Source organism: Tachypleus tridentatus, unplaced genomic scaffold (genome assembly GCF_004210375.1).
Source record: "Tachypleus tridentatus isolate NWPU-2018 unplaced genomic scaffold, ASM421037v1 Hic_cluster_1, whole genome shotgun sequence".
In the NCBI taxonomy this organism is placed as follows: domain Eukaryota; kingdom Metazoa; phylum Arthropoda; class Merostomata; order Xiphosura; family Limulidae; genus Tachypleus; species Tachypleus tridentatus.
Genome location: NW_027467777.1, coordinates 18637487 through 18657329, shown reverse-complemented (window position 1 = coordinate 18657329; position 19843 = coordinate 18637487). Strand labels below are relative to the sequence as shown.

General features: G+C 35.9%; 1 protein-coding gene across 2 annotated transcripts in view; it reads left to right on the top strand.

Moving 5' to 3' along the window:
• Window positions 1-16872, top strand: part of LOC143241830 (nuclear receptor subfamily 2 group F member 1-A-like) — an 84343-nt gene extending 67471 nt beyond the window's left edge. The window contains exons 3-4 of one of the 2 annotated variants that reach the window (XR_013022299.1): window positions 1550-2103; window positions 16676-16872. Coding sequence is in view for 1 of the 2 variants with exons in the window: in XM_076485101.1 (XP_076341216.1) it covers window positions 1550-1581 (32 nt within the window). In the remaining variant the exon portion in view is untranslated. Of the gene's footprint in view, window positions 1-1549; window positions 2530-16675 lie in introns of those variants that run through there. The other variant, XM_076485101.1, reaches the window with a different exon arrangement.
• Window positions 16873-19843: the final 2971 nt, after the last annotated feature.

Here is a 19843-nt window from a genome sequence, read left to right as displayed (position 1 = left end):
TGTTCAGATGGTTCTGGCGCATGTAACAGGATGTAACCTGGCTAAACGGCTGTGCGGATATAGGAAGGATTTCACATTAAGAGAGCAGATTCAAAGTCGAGTGTTGTAATTGCTTTTAGGAAAGAACCATGCACTTTTGTTTTCTCTCTTTCTGTTCATCTTGATTATTACAAAACAATTGTGCCACTAACTCAGTTGAGCAACGGGAAGTTTTCCGGTGATCATCTCAAACGATTTTTATTTCTGAGAGAGAACGTCCGCTATCTTATACATATTTATTACATCAACTGTTATTTAAACAAACAAGGGACCAGCTGAACGAATCACGGCCTTTGTTTTAGGGGTTTTATTTATATTTCTGTAAAATTGTTTGATTAGGTTGATAATTACCTAAAGGGATAATTTTGAACAAAAAAGAATAAAGTTTGATTACTGAAACTACCATGGACTGGTTAGTGCAAACATCGGAATATCACAATGATACGATATTAGCCTCAAGTGTCGGGCTAATGAATAACGCCGTGAACGAGTTTCAGTTAATTAAGATGCTAACACTAATTAGTAATGAACTGCTAGGCTTAAGAAGTTCATCACGTTCTGTGTGTTTTCACCTTAAACTGAAGTATTTTATCACCATGTGACTTTTATGTTTCACCCATTCAACTTTCCTGAAATATGGCCAACTAGTTACCAGACAACGAATGTCACTAAATATGGTTAACTACTTATTGTACAACGAAGATCAGAGAAATATGGTCAACTAGGTATTGTACAACGAATGTCACTGAATACGGTCAACTACTTATTGTACAACGAAGATCAGTGAAATATGGTCAACTAGGTATTGTACAACGAATGTCACTGAATACGGTCAACTACTTATTGTACAACGAAGATCAGTGAAATATGGTCAACTAGGTATTGTACAACGAATGTCACTAAATACGGTAAACTAGGTGTTATACAACGAAGATCAGTGAAATATGGTCAACTAGGTGTTATACAACGAATGTCACTGAATACGGTCAACTACTTATTGTACAACGAAGATCAGTGAAATATGGTCAACTAGGTATTGTACGACGAATGTAACTAAATACGGTAAACTAGGTGTTATACAACGAAGATCAGTGAAATATGGTCAACTAGGTGTTATACAACGAAGGTAACAGAAATATGCCAGTTTTCCCCACTTGTTAGAAAATCCTTTTAAATAATTTTCACAGTTTTTTATAGGTTATTACATAAGTTAGGCTAAGGTGTATAACCGATATGAAAATACTGTTTTCTTTTTCTCTGAATAACCACTTCAAGTGATATTTTAATCAATAACTGTTATTCTTATAATTTTGTACATTACGATTTTATTACGATACCTCTGTAAATGATGGAAACAATTATACAAGAAAACGTTTTCAAATTTAGTTCTAACAATTTGCACTCAAATTACTTTAAGGACAATTTTTATTGTTCTTGTTCATTAAAAAAGATATATACTTATTGTCTTTTATTTATTGTACCCAAACAATTTTCGCATTCTTTTTTTCAGCTCACAGGCCCACATGTGTCTGCTGTTTCTAAGGCATGATTTACAAGTTAACCATATCACGAGACGTCTGTGGTACAGAGAACTTACTGTACGAAGCTAATAATTCACGACCAAAGTCAGTTCATAAAAACCGAGTTCAACTCACAATATAGAATTTCCCTACAACCAGCTGGGTCAGCCCTGCCTCGCAAGTCACAAACTATTGTGTTTTAATGTTTGCCAGGTCCTTATCTGCCCGCTGTCTGTAAGCCCTCAGGCAACTCAGTAATGGCTGAGTGTTTGGGAAACGGAATCTAACTACAACAATGACGTTTCTGTTGAAGTCACGTGTGAACGGAAGTCAGTCGAATAAAACTTATGGTTCTTTCTTTAATAATTCATCTACGGGAAACGGCTCGTGCGGATAACTAGAAGGGTGAATTTTACAGCGAACATGGAGAATGGGACATCCAACAACGTATCTGACGATGGACACTGATATAAATTTACGAAGAACGTACGTGTCCACTCATTTGAACCATGTCACATTCTTACACTTGTATATCTCCTCACCTGTAAGTACCTGGGTTAAAAAAAGGTTGTTAAACAGCTGTTTATATTGACACTGTACAGAGACTTTATGAGATGTTTTAACGTTGTCACCACCGATGTAAAATGATTATTTTTAAATATTTCTTCACGAGATCTGGTGAAGGGGGAAGTTTAAAGCAACTCTGTTTCTGTTCTCACAAATATCGTGAAGTTTCGGAAGATATGAGCTTTACTAAAATGACAAGGTTCACTGGATTTTCAGCAGTTCTGGCTTTTTATAGCCAGAGGAGAGGTTAACCGTAGTCTCCAGAAGCACTTCTCGCTTATTTTACACAAAAACTGATGTTGTTCACTAAGTGTTTAGTTTATACAAAACCGGTGTTGTACACTAAGTGTTCAGTTTATACAAAACTGATGTTGTTCACTAAGTGTTCAGTTTATACAAAACTGATGTTGTTCACTAACTGTTCAGTTTATACAAAACTGATGTTGTTCGCTAAGTGTTTAGTTTATACAAAACTGATGTTGTTCAGTAAGTGTTTAGTTTATACAAAACTGATGTTGTTCACTAACTGTTCAGTTTATACAAAACTGATGTTGTTCACTAAGTGTTTAGTTTATACAAAACTGATGTTGTTCACTAAGTGTTTAGTTTATACAAAACTGATGTTGTTCACTAACTGTTCAGTTTATACAAAACTGATGTTGTTCACTAACTGTTCAGTTTATACAAAACTGATGTTGTTCACTAAGTGTTTAGTTTATACAAAACTGATGTTGTTCAGTAAGTGTTTAGTTTATACAAAACTGATGTTGTTCACTAAGTGTTTAGTTTATACAAAACTGATGTTGTTCAGTAAGTGGTTAGTTTATACAAAACTGATATTGTTCACTAAGTGTTTAGTTTATACAAAACTGATGTTGTTCAGTAAGTGTTTAGTTTATACAAAACTGTTGTTGTTCACTAAGTGTTTAGTTTATACAAAACTGATGTTGTTCGCTAAGTGTTTAGTTTATATAAAACTGATGTTGTTCACTAAGTGTTTAGTTTATACAAAACTGATGTTGTTCAGTAAGTGTTTAGTTTATACAAAACTGTTGTTGTTCACTAAGTGTTTAGTTTATACAAAACTGATGTTGTTCGCTAAGTGTTTAGTTTATATAAAACTGATGTTGTTCACTAAGTGTTTAGTTTATACAAAACTGATGTTGTTCAGTAAGTGTTTAGTTTATACAAAACTGATGTTGTTCACTAAGTGTTTAGTTTATACAAAACTGATGTTGTTCAGTAAGTGTTTAGTTTATACAAAACTGATGTTGTTCACTAACTATTCAGTTTATACAAAACTGATGTTGTTCACTAACTATTCAGTTTATACAAAACTGATGTTGTTCACTAAGTGTTTAGTTTATACAAAACCGATGTTGTTCAGTAAGTGTTTAGTTTATACAAAACTGATGTTGTTCACTAAGTGTTTAGTTTATACAAAACCGATGTTGTTCAGTAAGTGTTTAGTTTATACAAAACTGATATTGTTCACTAAGTGTTTAGTTTATACAAAACTGATGTTGTTCAGTAAGTGTTTAGTTTATACAAAACTGATGTTGTTCACTAAGTGTTTAGTTTATACAAAACTGATGTTGTTCAGTAAGTGTTAAGTTTATACAAAACTGATGTTGTTCACTAAGTGTTTAGTTTATACAAAACTGATGTTGTTCACTAAGTGTTTAGTTTATACAAAACTGATGTTGTTCAGTAAGTGTTAAGTTTATACAAAACTGATGTTGTTTACTAAGTGTTCAGTTTACACAAAACTGTTGTTGTTCACTAAGTGTTTAGTTTATACAAAACTGATGTTGTTCACTAACTGTTTAGTTTATACAAAACTGATGTTGTTCAGTAAGTGGTTAGTTTATACAAAACTGATATTGTTCACTAAGTGTTTAGTTTATACAAAACTGATGTTGTTCAGTAAGTGTTTAGTTTATACAAAACTGTTGTTGTTCACTAAGTGTTTAGTTTATACAAAACTGATGTTGTTCGCTAAGTGTTTAGTTTATATAAAACTGATGTTGTTCACTAAGTGTTTAGTTTATACAAAACTGATGTTGTTCAGTAAGTGTTTAGTTTATACAAAACTGATATTGTTCACTAAGTGTTTAGTTTATACAAAACTGATGTTGTTCACTAACTATTCAGTTTATACAAAACTGATGTTGTTCACTAAGTGTTCAGTTTATACAAAACTGTTGTTGTTCACTAAGTGTTTAGTTTATACAAAACTGATGTTGTTCACTAACTGTTCAGTTTATACAAAACTGATGTTGTTCACTAAGTGTTTAGTTTATACAAAACTGATGTTGTTCACTAAGTGTTTAGTTTATACAAAACTGATGTTGTTCACTAAGTGTTTAGTTTATACAAAACTGATGTTGTTCACTAACTGTTCAGTTTATACAAAACTGATGTTGTTTACTAAGTGTTCAGTTTATACAAAACTGTTGTTGTTCACTAAGTGTTTAGTTTATACAAAACTGATGTTGTTCACTAACTGTTCAGTTTATACAAAACTGATGTTGTTCACTAAGTGTTTAGTTTATACAAAACTGATGTTGTTCACTAAGTGTTTAGTTTATACAAAACTGATGTTGTTCACTAACTGTTCAGTTTATACAAAACTGATGTTGTTCACTAAGTGTTTAGTTTATACAAAACTGTTGTTGTTCAGTAAGTGTTCAGTTTATACAAAACTGATGTTGTTCAGTAAGTGTTTAGTTTATACAAAACTGATGTTGTTCACTAAGTGTTTAGTTTATACAAAACTGATGTTGTTCACTAAGTGTTTAGTTTATACAAAACTGATGTTGTTCACTAACTGTTCAGTTTATACAAAACTGATGTTGTTTACTAAGTGTTCAGTTTATACAAAACAGTTGTTGTTCACTAAGTGTTTAGTTTATACAAAACTGATGTTGTTCACTAACTGTTCAGTTTATACAAAACTGATGTTGTTCACTAAGTGTTTAGTTTATACAAAACTGATGTTGTTCACTAAGTGTTTAGTTTATACAAAACTGATGTTGTTCACTAACTGTTCAGTTTATACAAAACTGATGTTGTTCACTAAGTGTTTAGTTTATACAAAACTGTTGTTGTTCAGTAAGTGTTCAGTTTATACAAAACTGATGTTGTTCAGTAAGTGTTTAGTTTATACAAAACTGATGTTGTTCACTAAGTGTTTAGTTTATACAAAACTGTTGTTGTTCAGTAAGTGTTCAGTTTATACAAAACTGATGTTGTTCAGTAAGTGTTTAGTTTATACAAAACTGATGTTGTTTAATAAGTGTTTAGTTTGTAGTAATGTTATTTGTTGAGTTTATAAATATATACTCAATATATAGTACATATAAATGTATTGGTTATGGTAATTGTTTCCATGCTTGTATTAAATTAGCAAAAAAGAGAGAAGAAAAACCATAACGGATATGACAGTGAACATTTTGTTTTGAAATTTCAGTAATTATTTTTGTATAATTTACCAAATCGAAACATGCACAAAATGTCGAATGTCGCTTAATAAACGCCAGATAATCGGATAAGTGTTTTTGTGTGTGTGTAAATCTGTTGGATCCAGTTATAAAACGTATTAAGTAGACATAAGTGTTTATAACCATTTATTTCTCAATTGATCAAAATTCTTCAGCGCTATTAAGCGTTGTTGGAGATAAGCAATACTGTACGCACGGGTAATGTTTCTGTAGTTTTTCTGTCTTTGTCTCTCGGGGCACATTACAAGCAATAAATCATTAGTAATTATTTCTAAACGATCTCGTGGCTTCATACACTTAATATTCTGGATGCTAATTATCTCTAAAGGTGAATTATAGAAGATATCAGCCCTATTAATATAATGTTTTATTCCACAGAGAATCCATTGTATTCAAGACAGTCGTTTTACGGTCGTAGTTTGTATGGCGGTGATTACAAAAAATATTTATGGCTATAAAACACAAAATGACCAGAGTTTTCCTTCCACGTTAAAACTGTAAACACACGCGACTACAGAAGCTAAGATATGTCGAGAAACAAAAACCATCATGAATGATAACGTTAAACAAAAGACACAGTAAAACCACACGTTTGTTAAACCTTGTTAGGGCTAGTACAAAAAGAAAATTATTCGTTAACCCATTGCTCCATGTGTTTCCGAAACTCAAGTTTATCTAAAGTTAGTAAGGTGGTTAAGTAAGTTTATCTAAAGTTAGTAAGGTGGTTAAGTAAGTTTATCTAAAGTTAGTAAGGTGGTTAAGTAAGTTTATCTAATGTTAGTAAGGTGGTTAAGTAAGTTTATCTAAAGTTAGTAAGGTGGTTAAGTAAGTTTATCTAAAGAAACTGTGATAATGAAGATGATAATGTTAGCAACATTTAATATAACGGTCAACATATAACATATAAGGGTCATATAGGGGTCGCGGGTTTGAATCCCCCGTCGCACCAAACATCCCCGCCCTTTTAGCCGTGCTGAATTATAATGTTACTGTCAATCACACTATTCGTTGATGAAAGAGTCGCCAAATTCAGCGGTGGGTGGCGATGACTAGCTGCCTTCCCTATAGTCTAACACTGTAAAATTAGCGATGGGTAGCAAAGATAGCTCTCGTTTAGTTTGCGTGAAATTAAAAAAACAAACAAACAGAATGTGGTTTCAAAAGTTTCGTAAAGTAGTCAGACACTGTAAAAACCAGACAGAATTTGTTATTTAAAAAGTTGTGTGGGAGGGGGTTATAATACATGATTTTATCTGTTATTTAAGAAGGTGTGGGGGTTATAATACATGATTTTGTATATTTATTTCAAGATTAATTTGTCCTCAAAACAGCTAATCAGTTAAAGGGAAGAATCTATAATATCTGAGGAAATCATAACGTCCTGATGACTTAATTTGAAAACTGGAATTGATTTATAAGGCGGCTTAAATTTTTAAATCAGGGTTAATATTATGAGAATAATAAAAACGAATTAGGTTGTAAATCTGGTTATGGGCATTATGGAGTAAATCTGGTTTTGCGAATTAGGTAGTAAACCTGGTTTTGCGAATTAGGTAGTAAATCTGGTTATGGGAATTAGGTAGTAAATCTGGTTATGGGTATTAGGTAGTAAATCTGGTTATGGGTATTAGGTAGTAAATCTGGTTATGGGAATTAGGTAGTAAATCTGGTTATGGGTATTAGGTAGTAAATCTGGTTATGGGTATTAGGTAGTAAATCTGGTTATGGGAATTAGGTAGTAAATCTGGTTATGGGTATTAGGTTGTAAATCTGGTTATGGGTATTAGGTTGTAAATCTGGTTATGGGTATTAGGTTGTAAATCTGGTTATGGGAATTACAACCAGAAACAAAGAGTTGTTTTTGTTCGTATTTTCGGTAACACATAAAACCACAAATTCCCTCCACCAGTTGGCACCTCGATATGTCTGCAGACTTATAACCCTAGAAACCGGGTTTCGATACACATTATGAACAGAGTACTTACAGCAAACTGTGTAACTTTGTGGTTAATTTCAAACTAAACCGCGGAGGAACAAGATAAGAGAGTAATAAGTCCAGTTAAGGGTTAAAGTCTTGGTTAACGATTGAAGTGAACCATCCGTTAACCATTGGTTAATCCTTCCATTATTATGGTTTTTATTTACGATGATAATTTAGTTATCTGTAATGATGATACATTCTAAAATTATGTATGTGTTTCTGAGCTATAAACATTATGTTTCATTTTTATCACTTCAGACTAACCCATCTCCACTTAAGAGAGTGAGGGAGCCACCTGTTGTTCCAGTTTGTAATTAAGCACAAAGCTACACAAGGGTGTATCAGTGTTCGGCCCACTACGTGTATCGAAATCCGGATTCTAGCACTGTAAGTTCGCAGGCATTCTGCTGTGCCACAGGGAGGGGTGGGGCGGAGTCATCTATATGCTACTGAGACTTTTAACAAGTCTTGTTCGAGGTCTGAAAGAATAGAGCGAACACCACCTTAGTTATACGTATTTCTATAACTGTTTATCTGGATCAGGGGTCACCAAAATACGGCCATCGAGGTCATTTTGTCCGGCCCGCCAGCATCTAGCCTCTTGGAAATAAAAAGTGGCATTTCACCAAATGTCCGACTGTCATAACAAAATAAATCACACCGATGGTCGCTTTAAGCTGACAAACACAAGACGTTATGATAAAAAGAAACAAAGCTGTCTCGCGCATTTTTAACCAATAGGAAAATTCTTCTTTCGTCCTTGCTGCCCGTTTATTCATATCGAGGCACGTATCTATGAAAACATTAGGATTTCGAAAACAAATACAGACTTAACCCTCGTCCTATCGACTCGTCTTGTAAATTCAGCAGCCTGGGGTTACCGTTTCAGCAAGCTCATTTCTCTGAGTTGTCGAGTTATGCGGTTTTCGTAACTCGTTCTTAGGTAAGTGTCGTGACAAACGTACGTTTCAATATATTTTGTTTGTGCGTTCTTGTACCAGTACAATACTTTTCTCACAGCGTTCTGTGTTTTTCATTTTCAGATCCTGTTTTTTTTTTCACCCATCGTTATGGCTGCTTTTAAAAGAAGAAGAGTGGACTCTGAGTGTCGTGAAGAATGGGGAGAAAAGTACTTCTTTGTGGAAACCAGAAAGATACTTGTGTGATATGCACAGAAAGTGTTGCCGTTTTGAAAGAGTACAGTCTTATGAAACAAAACATCTATCAACATGTTTGAAATTTTCAGGAAAGTTCCGTTCTGAGAAATTTGAATCCATGAAACATGTTTTTGAATCTCAAAAGAATCTCTTCATGAGAAAGTTTGCTAAAAATGAATCTGTCACTCATACAAGTTACAAAATAGTGCATAGGATGGCAGAGTGAAGAAAACCTTTTACTGACGGCAACTTCATCAAAGAGTGTAGGATGAAAGCAGCAAATGAGCTGTGTCCTGAAAAAGCCAATTTCTTTGAAAGTATCAGCCTTTCAACAACTTCAGTTCTACGGAGAGCAGAAGAACTTGAGAGAACATCGCATTGCAGATTTGCCAAAAAGTTAGAAACTTCCTATGGTATTCTCTGGCACTGGATGAGTCTACTGATCTCTAGAGTACATCACAACTTCTCGTATTCATTCGTGGAGTTAATTTGGACTTTCAGGTCACGGAAGAGTTGGCATCAGTTTGCAGCATGCACGGAAGAACATCTGGAGAAGACATTTTCATGGAAGCGCATAAAACTTTGCAAGACTATAACCTTCAGAGAAATCAGCTTAGAAGTGTAACAGTTGATGGAGGGAAAAACATGGCTGAAGTAAAGAAGGGTCTGGTGGGGCTGATCAGGAAACAGTTGGAAGATCTTCAACTCCCAAGCGCTCTGTTCATACACTGCATCATACATCAGCAAACACTCTGTGGAAAAGACTTAGATATTTCTTGCGTAGTGAAACCAGTCATTTCTGCAGTGAACTTCATTCGGGGTCATGCACTTAATCATCGCCAGTTCAAGGCGTTTCTTAAAGAAATTGATTCGGATTTCTGTGACTTGCCTTATCACACAGCGGTGAGGTGGCTCAGCTGCGGTAAAGTCTTGTCTCGTTTTTATAAGATGAGAAGATAAATAGATATATTTCTTATCGAGAAATATAGAGCCGATCCACTTCTGTCGGATCCAACCTCGTTGTCAAAGTTGTCATTTTTGGTTGACATCACATCCCACATGAATGAATTGAACTTGAAACTTCAGGGGAAGAATAACCTTGTCTGTGATCTCTATAGAATCATTAAAGGATTTCGGAAAAAGCTGTCGTTGTTTGAAGCACATTTGGTAGGAGGAAACCTCTCTCATTTTCAGTGTTTCAATAAGTTTCATGCTGGAATCACAGAAGATGTCAACCTGGAATTTCAGTAAAAGATTATTGGTGATTTAAATAAACATTTTTAGAGAGATTTTCAGATCTCGACAGAATCGAAAGTGACATTCTCCTTTTTCAGAATCCTTTTGATTGTGTCATTGATGAGGTGCCAGTGGAACTTCAGCTGGAGGTCATCAATTTCTAAGGAAATGACTTGTTGAAAGTAAAACACAGAGAGGGACAACTTATTGAATTTTACAGCTGCATACCTGAAGATGATTTTCAAAAGCTGAAGCAGACAACTTATGTCTGTGAGCAAGCATTTTCAAAAATGAAGTATGTGAAGTCGGTACATCGATTAAGGTTGACTGATGAACACTTGAAAGCAATTCTAATGATTAGATACAGCAATTCAAAACTGAACATTGAAGATATTTTGAAAGCCAAACGCCAATTTCATAAATCTCACTAACTTTTTCGCGGCTTAGTGAACTTCAGATATGTACTCACAATGTACGATGTGACAACTGTTTTTGTTAATGTCACCTTCTTTGATAACCTTTTGGTAAATAAAAATGTTGGTTGTACTTCTGTTTGTTTTTTACTATATGTGTGTACTGCATGCTACTCTCACATGGCTAATGTAGCATCCTAAACTTAGTGTTAAGTCTTTTACAGAGAGCTTACGTTCTAGCTCATAAGTATTGAACATGATGATCATGTGGCCCGTTCTTCTCATTCTCCATGTAATCTGGCCCCCTGTGAAAACAGTTTGGTGACCCCTGTTCTAGCTTATGAGTATTGAACATGATGATCATGTGGCCCGTTCTTCTCATTCTCCATGTAATCTGGCCCCCTGTGAAAACAGTTTGGTGACCCCTGTTCTAGCTTATGAGTATTGAACATGATGATCATGTGGCCCGTTCTTCTCATTCTCCATGTAATCTGGCCCCCTGTGAAAACAGTTTGGTGACCCCTGTTCTACCTTATGAGTATTGAACATGATGATCATGTGGCCCGTTCTTCTCCTTCCCCAAGTAATCTGGCCCCCTGTGAAAACAGTTTCGTGACCCCTGTTCTACCTTATGAGTATTGAACATGATGATCATGTGGCCCGTTCTTCTCATTCCCCAAGTAATCTGGCCCCCTGTGAAAACAGTTTGGTGACCCCTGTTCTAGCTTATGAGTATTGAACATGATGATCATGTGGCCCGTTCTTCTCATTCCCCAAGTAATCTGGCCCCCTGTGAAAACAGTTTGGTGACCCCTGTTCTAGCTTATGAGTATTGAACATGATGATCATGTGGCCCGTTCTTCTCATTCTCCATGTAATCTGGCCCCCTGTGAAAACAGTTTGGTGACCCCTGTTCTAGCTTATGAGTATTGAACATGATGATCATGTGGCCCGTTCTTCTCATTCTTCAAGTAATCTGCCCCCCTGTGAAAACAGTTTGGTGACCCCTGTTCTACCTTATGAGTATTGAACATGATGATCATGTGGCCCGTTCTTCTCATTCTCCATGTAATCTGGCCCCCTGTGAAAACAGTTTGGTGACCCCTGTTCTGGCTTATGAGTATTGAACATAATGATCATGTGGCCCGTTCTTCTCATTCTCCATGTAATCTGGCCCCTGTGAAAACAGTTTGGTGACCCCTGTTCTAGCTTATGAGTATTGAACATGATGATCATGTGGCCCGTTCTTCTCATTCTCCATGTAATCTGGCCCCCTGTGAAAACAGTTTGGTGACCCCTGTTCTGGCTTATGAGTATTGAACATAATGATCATGTGGCCCGTTCTTCTCATTCTCCATGTAATCTGGCCCCTGTGAAAACAGTTTGGTGACCCCTGTTCTAGCTTATGAGTATTGAACATGATGATCATGTGGCCCGTTCTTCTCATTCCCCAAGTAATCTGGCCCCCTGTGAAAACAGTTTGGTGACCCCTGTTCTACCTTATGAGTATTGAACATGATGATCATGTGGCCCGTTCTTCTCATTCTCCATGTAATCTGCCCCTGTGAAAACAGTTTGGTGACCCCTGTTCTAGCTTATGAGTATTGAACATGATGATCATGTGGCCCGTTCTTCTCATTCTCCATGTAATCTGGCCCCCTGTGAAAACAGTTTGGTGACCCCTGTTCTGGCTTATGAGTATTGAACATAATGATCATGTGGCCCGTTCTTCTCATTCTCCATGTAATCTGGCCCCCTGTGAAAACAGTTTGGTGACCCCTGTTCTAGCTTATGAGTATTGAACATGATGATCATGTGGCCCGTTCTTCTCATTCCCCAAGTAATCTGGCCCCCTGTGAAAACAGTTTGGTGACCCCTGTTCTAGCTTATGAGTATTGAACATGATGATCATGTGGCCCGTTCTTCTCATTCCCAAGTAATCTGGCCCCTGTGAAAACAGTTTGGTGACCCCTGTTCTAGCTTATGAGTATTGAACATGATGATCATGTGGCCCGTTCTTCTCATTCTTCAAGTAATCTGGCCCCCTGTGAAAACAGTTTGGTGACCCCTGTTCTAGCTTATGAGTATTGAACATGATGATCATGTGGCCCGTTCTTCTCATTCTCCATGTAATCTGGCCCCCTGTGAAAACAGTTTGGTGACCCCTGTTCTAGCTTATGAGTATTGAACATGATGATCATGTGGCCCGTTCTTCTCATTCTCCATGTAATCTGGCCCCCTGTGAAAACAGTTTGGTGACCCCTGTTCTAGCTTATGAGTATTGAACATGATGATCATGTGGCCCGTTCTTCTCATTCTTCAAGTAATCTGCCCCCCTGTGAAAACAGTTTGGTGACCCCTGTTCTAGCTTATGAGTATTGAACATGATGATCATGTGGCCCGTTTTTCTCATTCTCCATGTAATCTGGCCCCCTGTGAAAACAGTTTGGTGACCCCTGTTCTGGCTTATGAGTATTGAACATGATGATCATGTGGCCCGTTCTTCTCACTCTACAAGTAATCTGGGCCCCCGTGAAAAAAGTTTGGTGATTCCTGCTCTAGATGATTCATTTGCACGCGTGAGCAACAAAAAGGCCTGCATTAAAATTGTTCTGGTTTATTAACGGACTTTTCTGTAATTCAGTTACGCAAATTTCGAAAATAATATTAATTTTTTTTTATCGGGTAAGGATTTTTTACTATTCGGAAAGAGAAACACTCTTACTGAGATCAAATTTACCACAAGTATAATAGAATACGTTTTGGTTGTTTACACAACATCTTGTTGCCATAACAACGAATAAATAACACTGAAAGAAAAAAATAATGTTAAATGCACGCACTAAGAAATACTATGTAGCAATGAAGTGTCATGTGGCCTCTTAACTGTTCATATTCTCGCGGTGTGTGTCTCGTGGGTTCTAGAACGATCGGTAAGACTCTCACGTCGCAATTGGCTTAGAGAAATCTATAGCCAGTGGTTGTCAACAGTTTAAACATAAGGAAACCTTACCCGATTTCGATGAAAACGATTCACTTATGTAAAAGCACATATGACGTTTTGTAAAAATTCTGTACGTGATGGAGAGAAATGGATATCCTTTTCGGATTCAGCGTACTGTGATTACTGTAGAACATGTACATATTTCAAGACAATAAAACCATCGCAGGCCTGTGTTGTTGACATGACTTCTTTAATGCCACTTCCTTTAACAGTCGAAATTATTTTTCTTCATAGGAAAAATATAGACAGATTGATATACCGGTAGATAGAGACTTACAGGTTTAGTGTGTCGTATTTAACATTGTTTGGTGCTTCGTAGGTAGTGTGATGCCACCGAAATTATTGCTGTTGGGATGGGCGTGTAACAACACTTTCGGACAATAAAGATGTGTCAATATCGGGGATTTAAACTGCCTGAATATATCTTATACTAAAGACATTGACAAACAAGGAGTATGGATCAACTTGGGGTTTAAGGGCCACCGAAAAAGAGACCTGAGCCAAGTCGTATCCTACTGTGGTTAGCAGAGTGCATCGTTTTGTAATAGATGACATTCAACATACACAAAAGTTGGTAGAAATAGCTGTCTACGTATCCATGGCAACAATACGTAACATGATCAAGAACGGTTTCCGTCTGGATGAGCGACACAAGTACCGTGTATACAAGCTGCTTTCACGACTTGTCAGTTCAACTGTCACATACCTGATCCAACTGGAGAATGAAACGGGTGTACGTGCTATTTTATTTGAACTGTCGAAAGGAGTGTTGGGAAACTGTCGTCCTTGTATGTTAAATATATGACAGCCTTACAACAGAGCCCATTGCAAGGAAAACTAAACTGTAAGGTTATTATATAGAACATGGTAAGTGGACTTTAACAATGTTGTGAAACTCCAAAATTACTGGAATATGACGTGTTCAACTCTGGTATGCTTAACAACTTATAAATGTAATGTTCGAGACATGGGCATGGCATATGTATTCCGTAATGAATTTGCAGGGATTGTAGGTGAGATAGGCTTAACATGTCTTTATTATGTAAAGAATTTCATAGACGATGTTTGGAACATGGTTTACCTTCATCGTACGAGGAATTTAATAAATGATATTTGCGACAAGTGTACTACGTTTATACCATATGAAAAAATATGCATTTGTTATACGAGAGAGTATTGGGATATTCCTACTGAGAGTTTCTTATATAGATAATACTTGCGAAAAATGATATAACAGATATGTATACCAACGACATTGAAAATCTCAACCTAATACCCGAATACGACACAAAACCTTGACATTTCTACAAAAATAATAGATTCAAAGCGTGTTTATGAAAACCAATGCTGAACGAGACTTTTTAAAAATGTTTTTTTATTTCTTTTTGCTGTATGAACGACATGAGGCAAAGTAAGACAGTCCACAAAAGCCAGAATCTCCCGCTGTTCATGTTGACCTCTCACGTGACGTTCTAATAGGAGGCCTCGAAGAGTCAAGAGGTTGGCTTGTCAAATTCCAGAAAAAATATCTTTACAGACAGCTGTACTGATAAATACGACGCATTCCAATGCGTACTCAAGTCTTATGACAACCCTCCCCGTCCTCTTTAAATATGCTCCTGTCAGGGCACGAACAGTGCATCTAATATGAAACGTAGTGAAAATCTAGCGGTAGAAAGTAAATACGTTGTTTCTCGATAGGAGTGTTTTTTTTTTTTTAATCTTTGCTTATAAATTCCTTTGACTCCTTTCTTCAATAGCACAGCGGAATGTCTGCGGATTTACAAAGCTACAATCCGGGTCTCAATACCCATGGTGGGCAGAGTACAGATAGTCCATTGTGTTGTTTTGCGCTTAATTTCAAACAAACAAAATCTACCGAAATGAACCGCACTGGTATGTCATTCTGCCAAAAACATTCAGAGAAATAAATATTCTATTTGTTGCTTCGAATTAATAGGCTATCTGCGTGTGGAATCGAACTCTGAATTTTAGCATTGTACATATTGCATATTTCGTAAGCAGGTTGCCAAGGGAAATTTAAATTATCAGAGTAAATGATAATTTATTTTAGCTTTTCTATTATTATTTATTATAACTAGTGTTACACCAGGGTTTTTATGTTATAACTAGTGTTACACCAGCTTTTCTATGTTATAACAAGTGTTATACTGGCGTTCCTATGTTGTAATTCGTGATACACTAGTGTTCCAGTGTTATTATTACTGTGACACCAGTGTTACAATGTTATGATTAGTCTTAAACCAGTGTTCTTATGTTATAATTAGTTTTACACAGGCGTTCCTATGTTACAATTAGAGAACTGTTATAAAATAGGTAAGGTTAAAACAAGTTTGGTTTATTTTTAATTTCGCGCAAAGCTACATGTGGGCTATGTGTGCTAGCCGTCTTTAATGTGGTAGTGTAAGACTAGAGGGAGGGCAGCTAGTCATCACTACCCACCGCCAACTCTTGGGCTACTCTTTTACGAACGAATAGTGGGATTGATCGTTGGTTATTGCATTCTCACATGTGAGAGGTCCAACACTCTGAATAAAGGTATTCGAACTCGCGACCCTTAGATTACGAGTTGAGTTCTCAACCACCAGACCCTTCGTTGCCGTTTACTTATAAAGTTACCCTTTGTTTTATTGTCTTTAAGAAAGTTTTGATCAATCCTGGTTAAGAGTAGACTTTCTCTAATTATTACTTATAAACCATGATATCTTTGATGTAACCGTTTAGCCCTGTACTTTGGTGTCTCTGATGTAACCGTTTAATCCTGTGTCATGAGGTCTCTGATGTAACCATTTAGTCCCTGTACCATGGTGTCTCTGATGTAACCGTTTAATCCTGTGTCATGAGGTTTCTGATGTAACCATTTAGTCCCTGTACCATGGTGTCTCTGATGTAACCGTTTAATCCTGTGTCATGAGGTCTCTGATGTAACCATTTAGTCCCTGTACCAAGGGGTCTCTGATCTAATAACCTTTTAAGCCTCCACCAGGTGTCTCTATTATAGTCTCTTAGCCCCGTTCCATGGTGTCTCTCAATGAAGCTGTGTCGTACAAGGAAAAATAAATTCCCATTGAAAATTCCAATCCGAACATTAAGTAGCGATACAATAGTGGGCAAGAATTTGCTGTTAAACCTACGTAAAACAGAAGACAAACGACATGTAGTGTTTGTTTTATTTATTTTTTTAGATTTTTGACTTGTCATTTTTGGATTACTTGTGCATCATTTTATTTCTAGATTTGTCTACTAGCATTCAAGACTGGTTTATGTTATAAAGCCTAAAGCTACACAATGGACTAATTGTGCTAACCCACCGCAGGTATCGAAACCCTAATTTTGCGCTACAAGCTCACTGATTTTACACCAGGAGACACCAAGGCCAGTTAGTACGTGCCGCTTTTTAACTGTGAAATATGTGGTTGAATAAGGTAAGTCCAGTCAACAGAATAGATTAATCTATCACATGTTCCGGAGGTGACAACAATATAATAAAAAAACCTTCATTGTACTTTTAAAGACGCTTGGTTTGTATCCAAATAATTCTTCTCCTATCAGAATATTAAATCTTGCCAGTGATAATAGAGACATTCTTTGTATAAAATAAACAACATATTAGATAATTACTGTTCCGTCCATGAATACAAATATGGAATTATACTTTTGATTCTGTTATTAGCGACAAAAAATACAAGAAAAAATAAAAGTAATAAAAAATTCCTGTGATTGAGAGTCAACTTATAAAGCTGCTGCCATCTCGTGTTAATATTTGTAACTACCTTTTCACTACATGCTGAGCACAGGTTGATTTTAATTCTACGCAAATATTTAACTGTTATAATAAATCTTTCTGTAAATGTATTATATTAAGGAAAAAAGTAATATCTGATAATGATGTGAAAACAATTTAACCTTTGGAAGATAATAAAATTGCGTGTTCGTCTTGCCACAATTATTCAACCTACAGAACAAAACAACGCTAAAAGTTCCTTACGTCATCACAGACGATAATCTAGTTCTAGACCTAATGCAAGTTAAATTACTGACAAATTAGTATAAATAATAAAGAAACTATGATGCTGTTTTTATGATGTCGATATAAATTGGATCTATTAACTGAAAGCTCAAATTAACCAATGATACTCGAAGAACTTGCGCAGGACCCTCCAAATCAGTTAACAATACACACAAAAAAGTATTCATACATTTATGTTTTATAACGACCGCACTTCTTTCTCAGCCTATTAGCTCAACTATAAAGTGTTGTATCTAAGTGGGACAGATCCGTAAACTTACAACTCTAAAATACGGGATTCGATTTTGTTTAAGGGTCAAAACAGACAAACAGGTGCAGGAACAAGGTTTTTTAATTAATTCTATTTGACAGTAGTCTCCTTACGTAATAATACAAACTCTACAAGGGCTCTTCTGATATTTACCTCTAGAATGTTCCGTCTTGCTCAAAAAAATCAAGTTTGTATTGTCCACACGGTGGATTATTGGGAAAAGTGCTTAACTTTTTAAAGCAGTCGTAGGCTCCAGGGGTGTAGATCCTAGGGGTATGAGGGTATACATCTCCCTCTTCATTTTAGGTGGGGGTATGGTGCATACAATCATCCCCCCCAACAGTTTGGTCTGTTGAATTGTTTTATTGCATCACAGTCCTACAAATTGTGTGTTTGTTCTTGTGGTTCTCGTGTTCTTACCAATCGAATTACATAATTAGGCCTAGATGTAGGCTTTTTCAGTAGCCGAAATGTACATCTTTAATATAGGCGTGCGTCTAAGCTTTCGATCTAAGCGATAGTTCGTAAGTATCAGTCAGTAGGCCTAAGTATACATGCAAGTATCGTGGCAACAAGATTACTCTGTGACTGCATGTTTACAGCTTTCAGGTTCACGTAATCAGAGATTACCAATTTGCAAATTGAACAGTCCACATAAGTGGTTGTAAAAATCATCCCCCCATCGGGTGTAAAAAAGCATTTATACTAATTTGATGAGTGTCAATTTTACTGAAAAGAGGAAGTCACACACGACCTGGAGAGAGTGACTAATTTAAACTTAATTATAAACTGAAATTTTTATTTCACTTCTTTAAATGTTTAGCGTATCTAATGTCACTGTATTTACATTTTTGTTTTCAACAAGTTTTGAGGCCCGGCATGGCCAGGTGGTTAAGGCACTCGACTTGTAATCTGAGGGTCGCAGGTTCGAATCCCCTTCATACCAAACATGCTCGCACTTTCAGAAGCAGGAGCGTTATAATATTACGGTCAATCTCGCTATTCGTTGGTAAAAGAGTAGCTCAAGAGTTAGCGGTGGGTGGTGATGACTAGCTGCCTTCCCTTTAGTCTTACACTGTTATATTAGGGACGGCTAGCGCAGATAGCCCTCGTGTAGCTTTGCGCGAAATTCAAAACAAACAACAAGTTTACTCTTTGGCGCAAAGAGCATCTCGAAACCATGTAGGTACGACAATAATATCAGTTACGAGAAGAAACCACAACTGTTTAAATTCAGTGCTAACCAATAAACAGATGGGTTTACTATTTCTAAAAGGGAAGTTTTAACATAGTGGTAATAAAGCAATAGAAACGTTGCTAATGGTAAATAACCCATTTAAAATGTTAGATAATAGATAAAGTTATTCAAGAGTTACTTCAAGCATAGACATAAACAGTCGTAACCAAAAATGTTGATCTAGTGACATGTTCCTATCACAATGTCTCTATAATTACTACAGTAACTACAAGGTCTAGTTACAAGTTCTTACCAACACGTTTCTATAATTACTACAGTTACTACAATGACCTAGTTACAAGGTCTTATAAACACATGTTTATATAATTACTACAGTAACTACAATAGCCGAGTTACAAGTTCTTATCAACATGTTCCTGTAATTGCTACAGTAACTACAATGGCCTAGGTACAATATTTTATTAACACAAGTTTCTATATTTACTGCAATAACTACAATGTCCGAGTTACAAGTTCTTATCAACACGTTTCTATAATTACTACAATAACTACAATGTCCTAGTTACAAGTTCTTATCAACACTTGTTATTTGTTATCAGTGTAATACGTCTTAGTGACATGAACTATCAAAGGCTATTTGATTGAATTCGTCTGGAAGTAAACAAAACTTGTCGTTTCATATTCTCGTGTTCAATTGTGTGATATGTGTCTAACTGAGACATAATTTTCTTGTAAATATTTCATCGATGTGTGTCTAACTGTGACATAATTTTCTTGTAAATATTTCATCGATGTGTGTCTAACTGAGACATAATTTTCTTGTAAATATTTCATCGATGTGTGTTTAACTGAGACATAATTTTGTTGTAAATATTTCATCGATGTGTGTCTAACTGAAACATAATTTTTTTGTAAATATTTCAT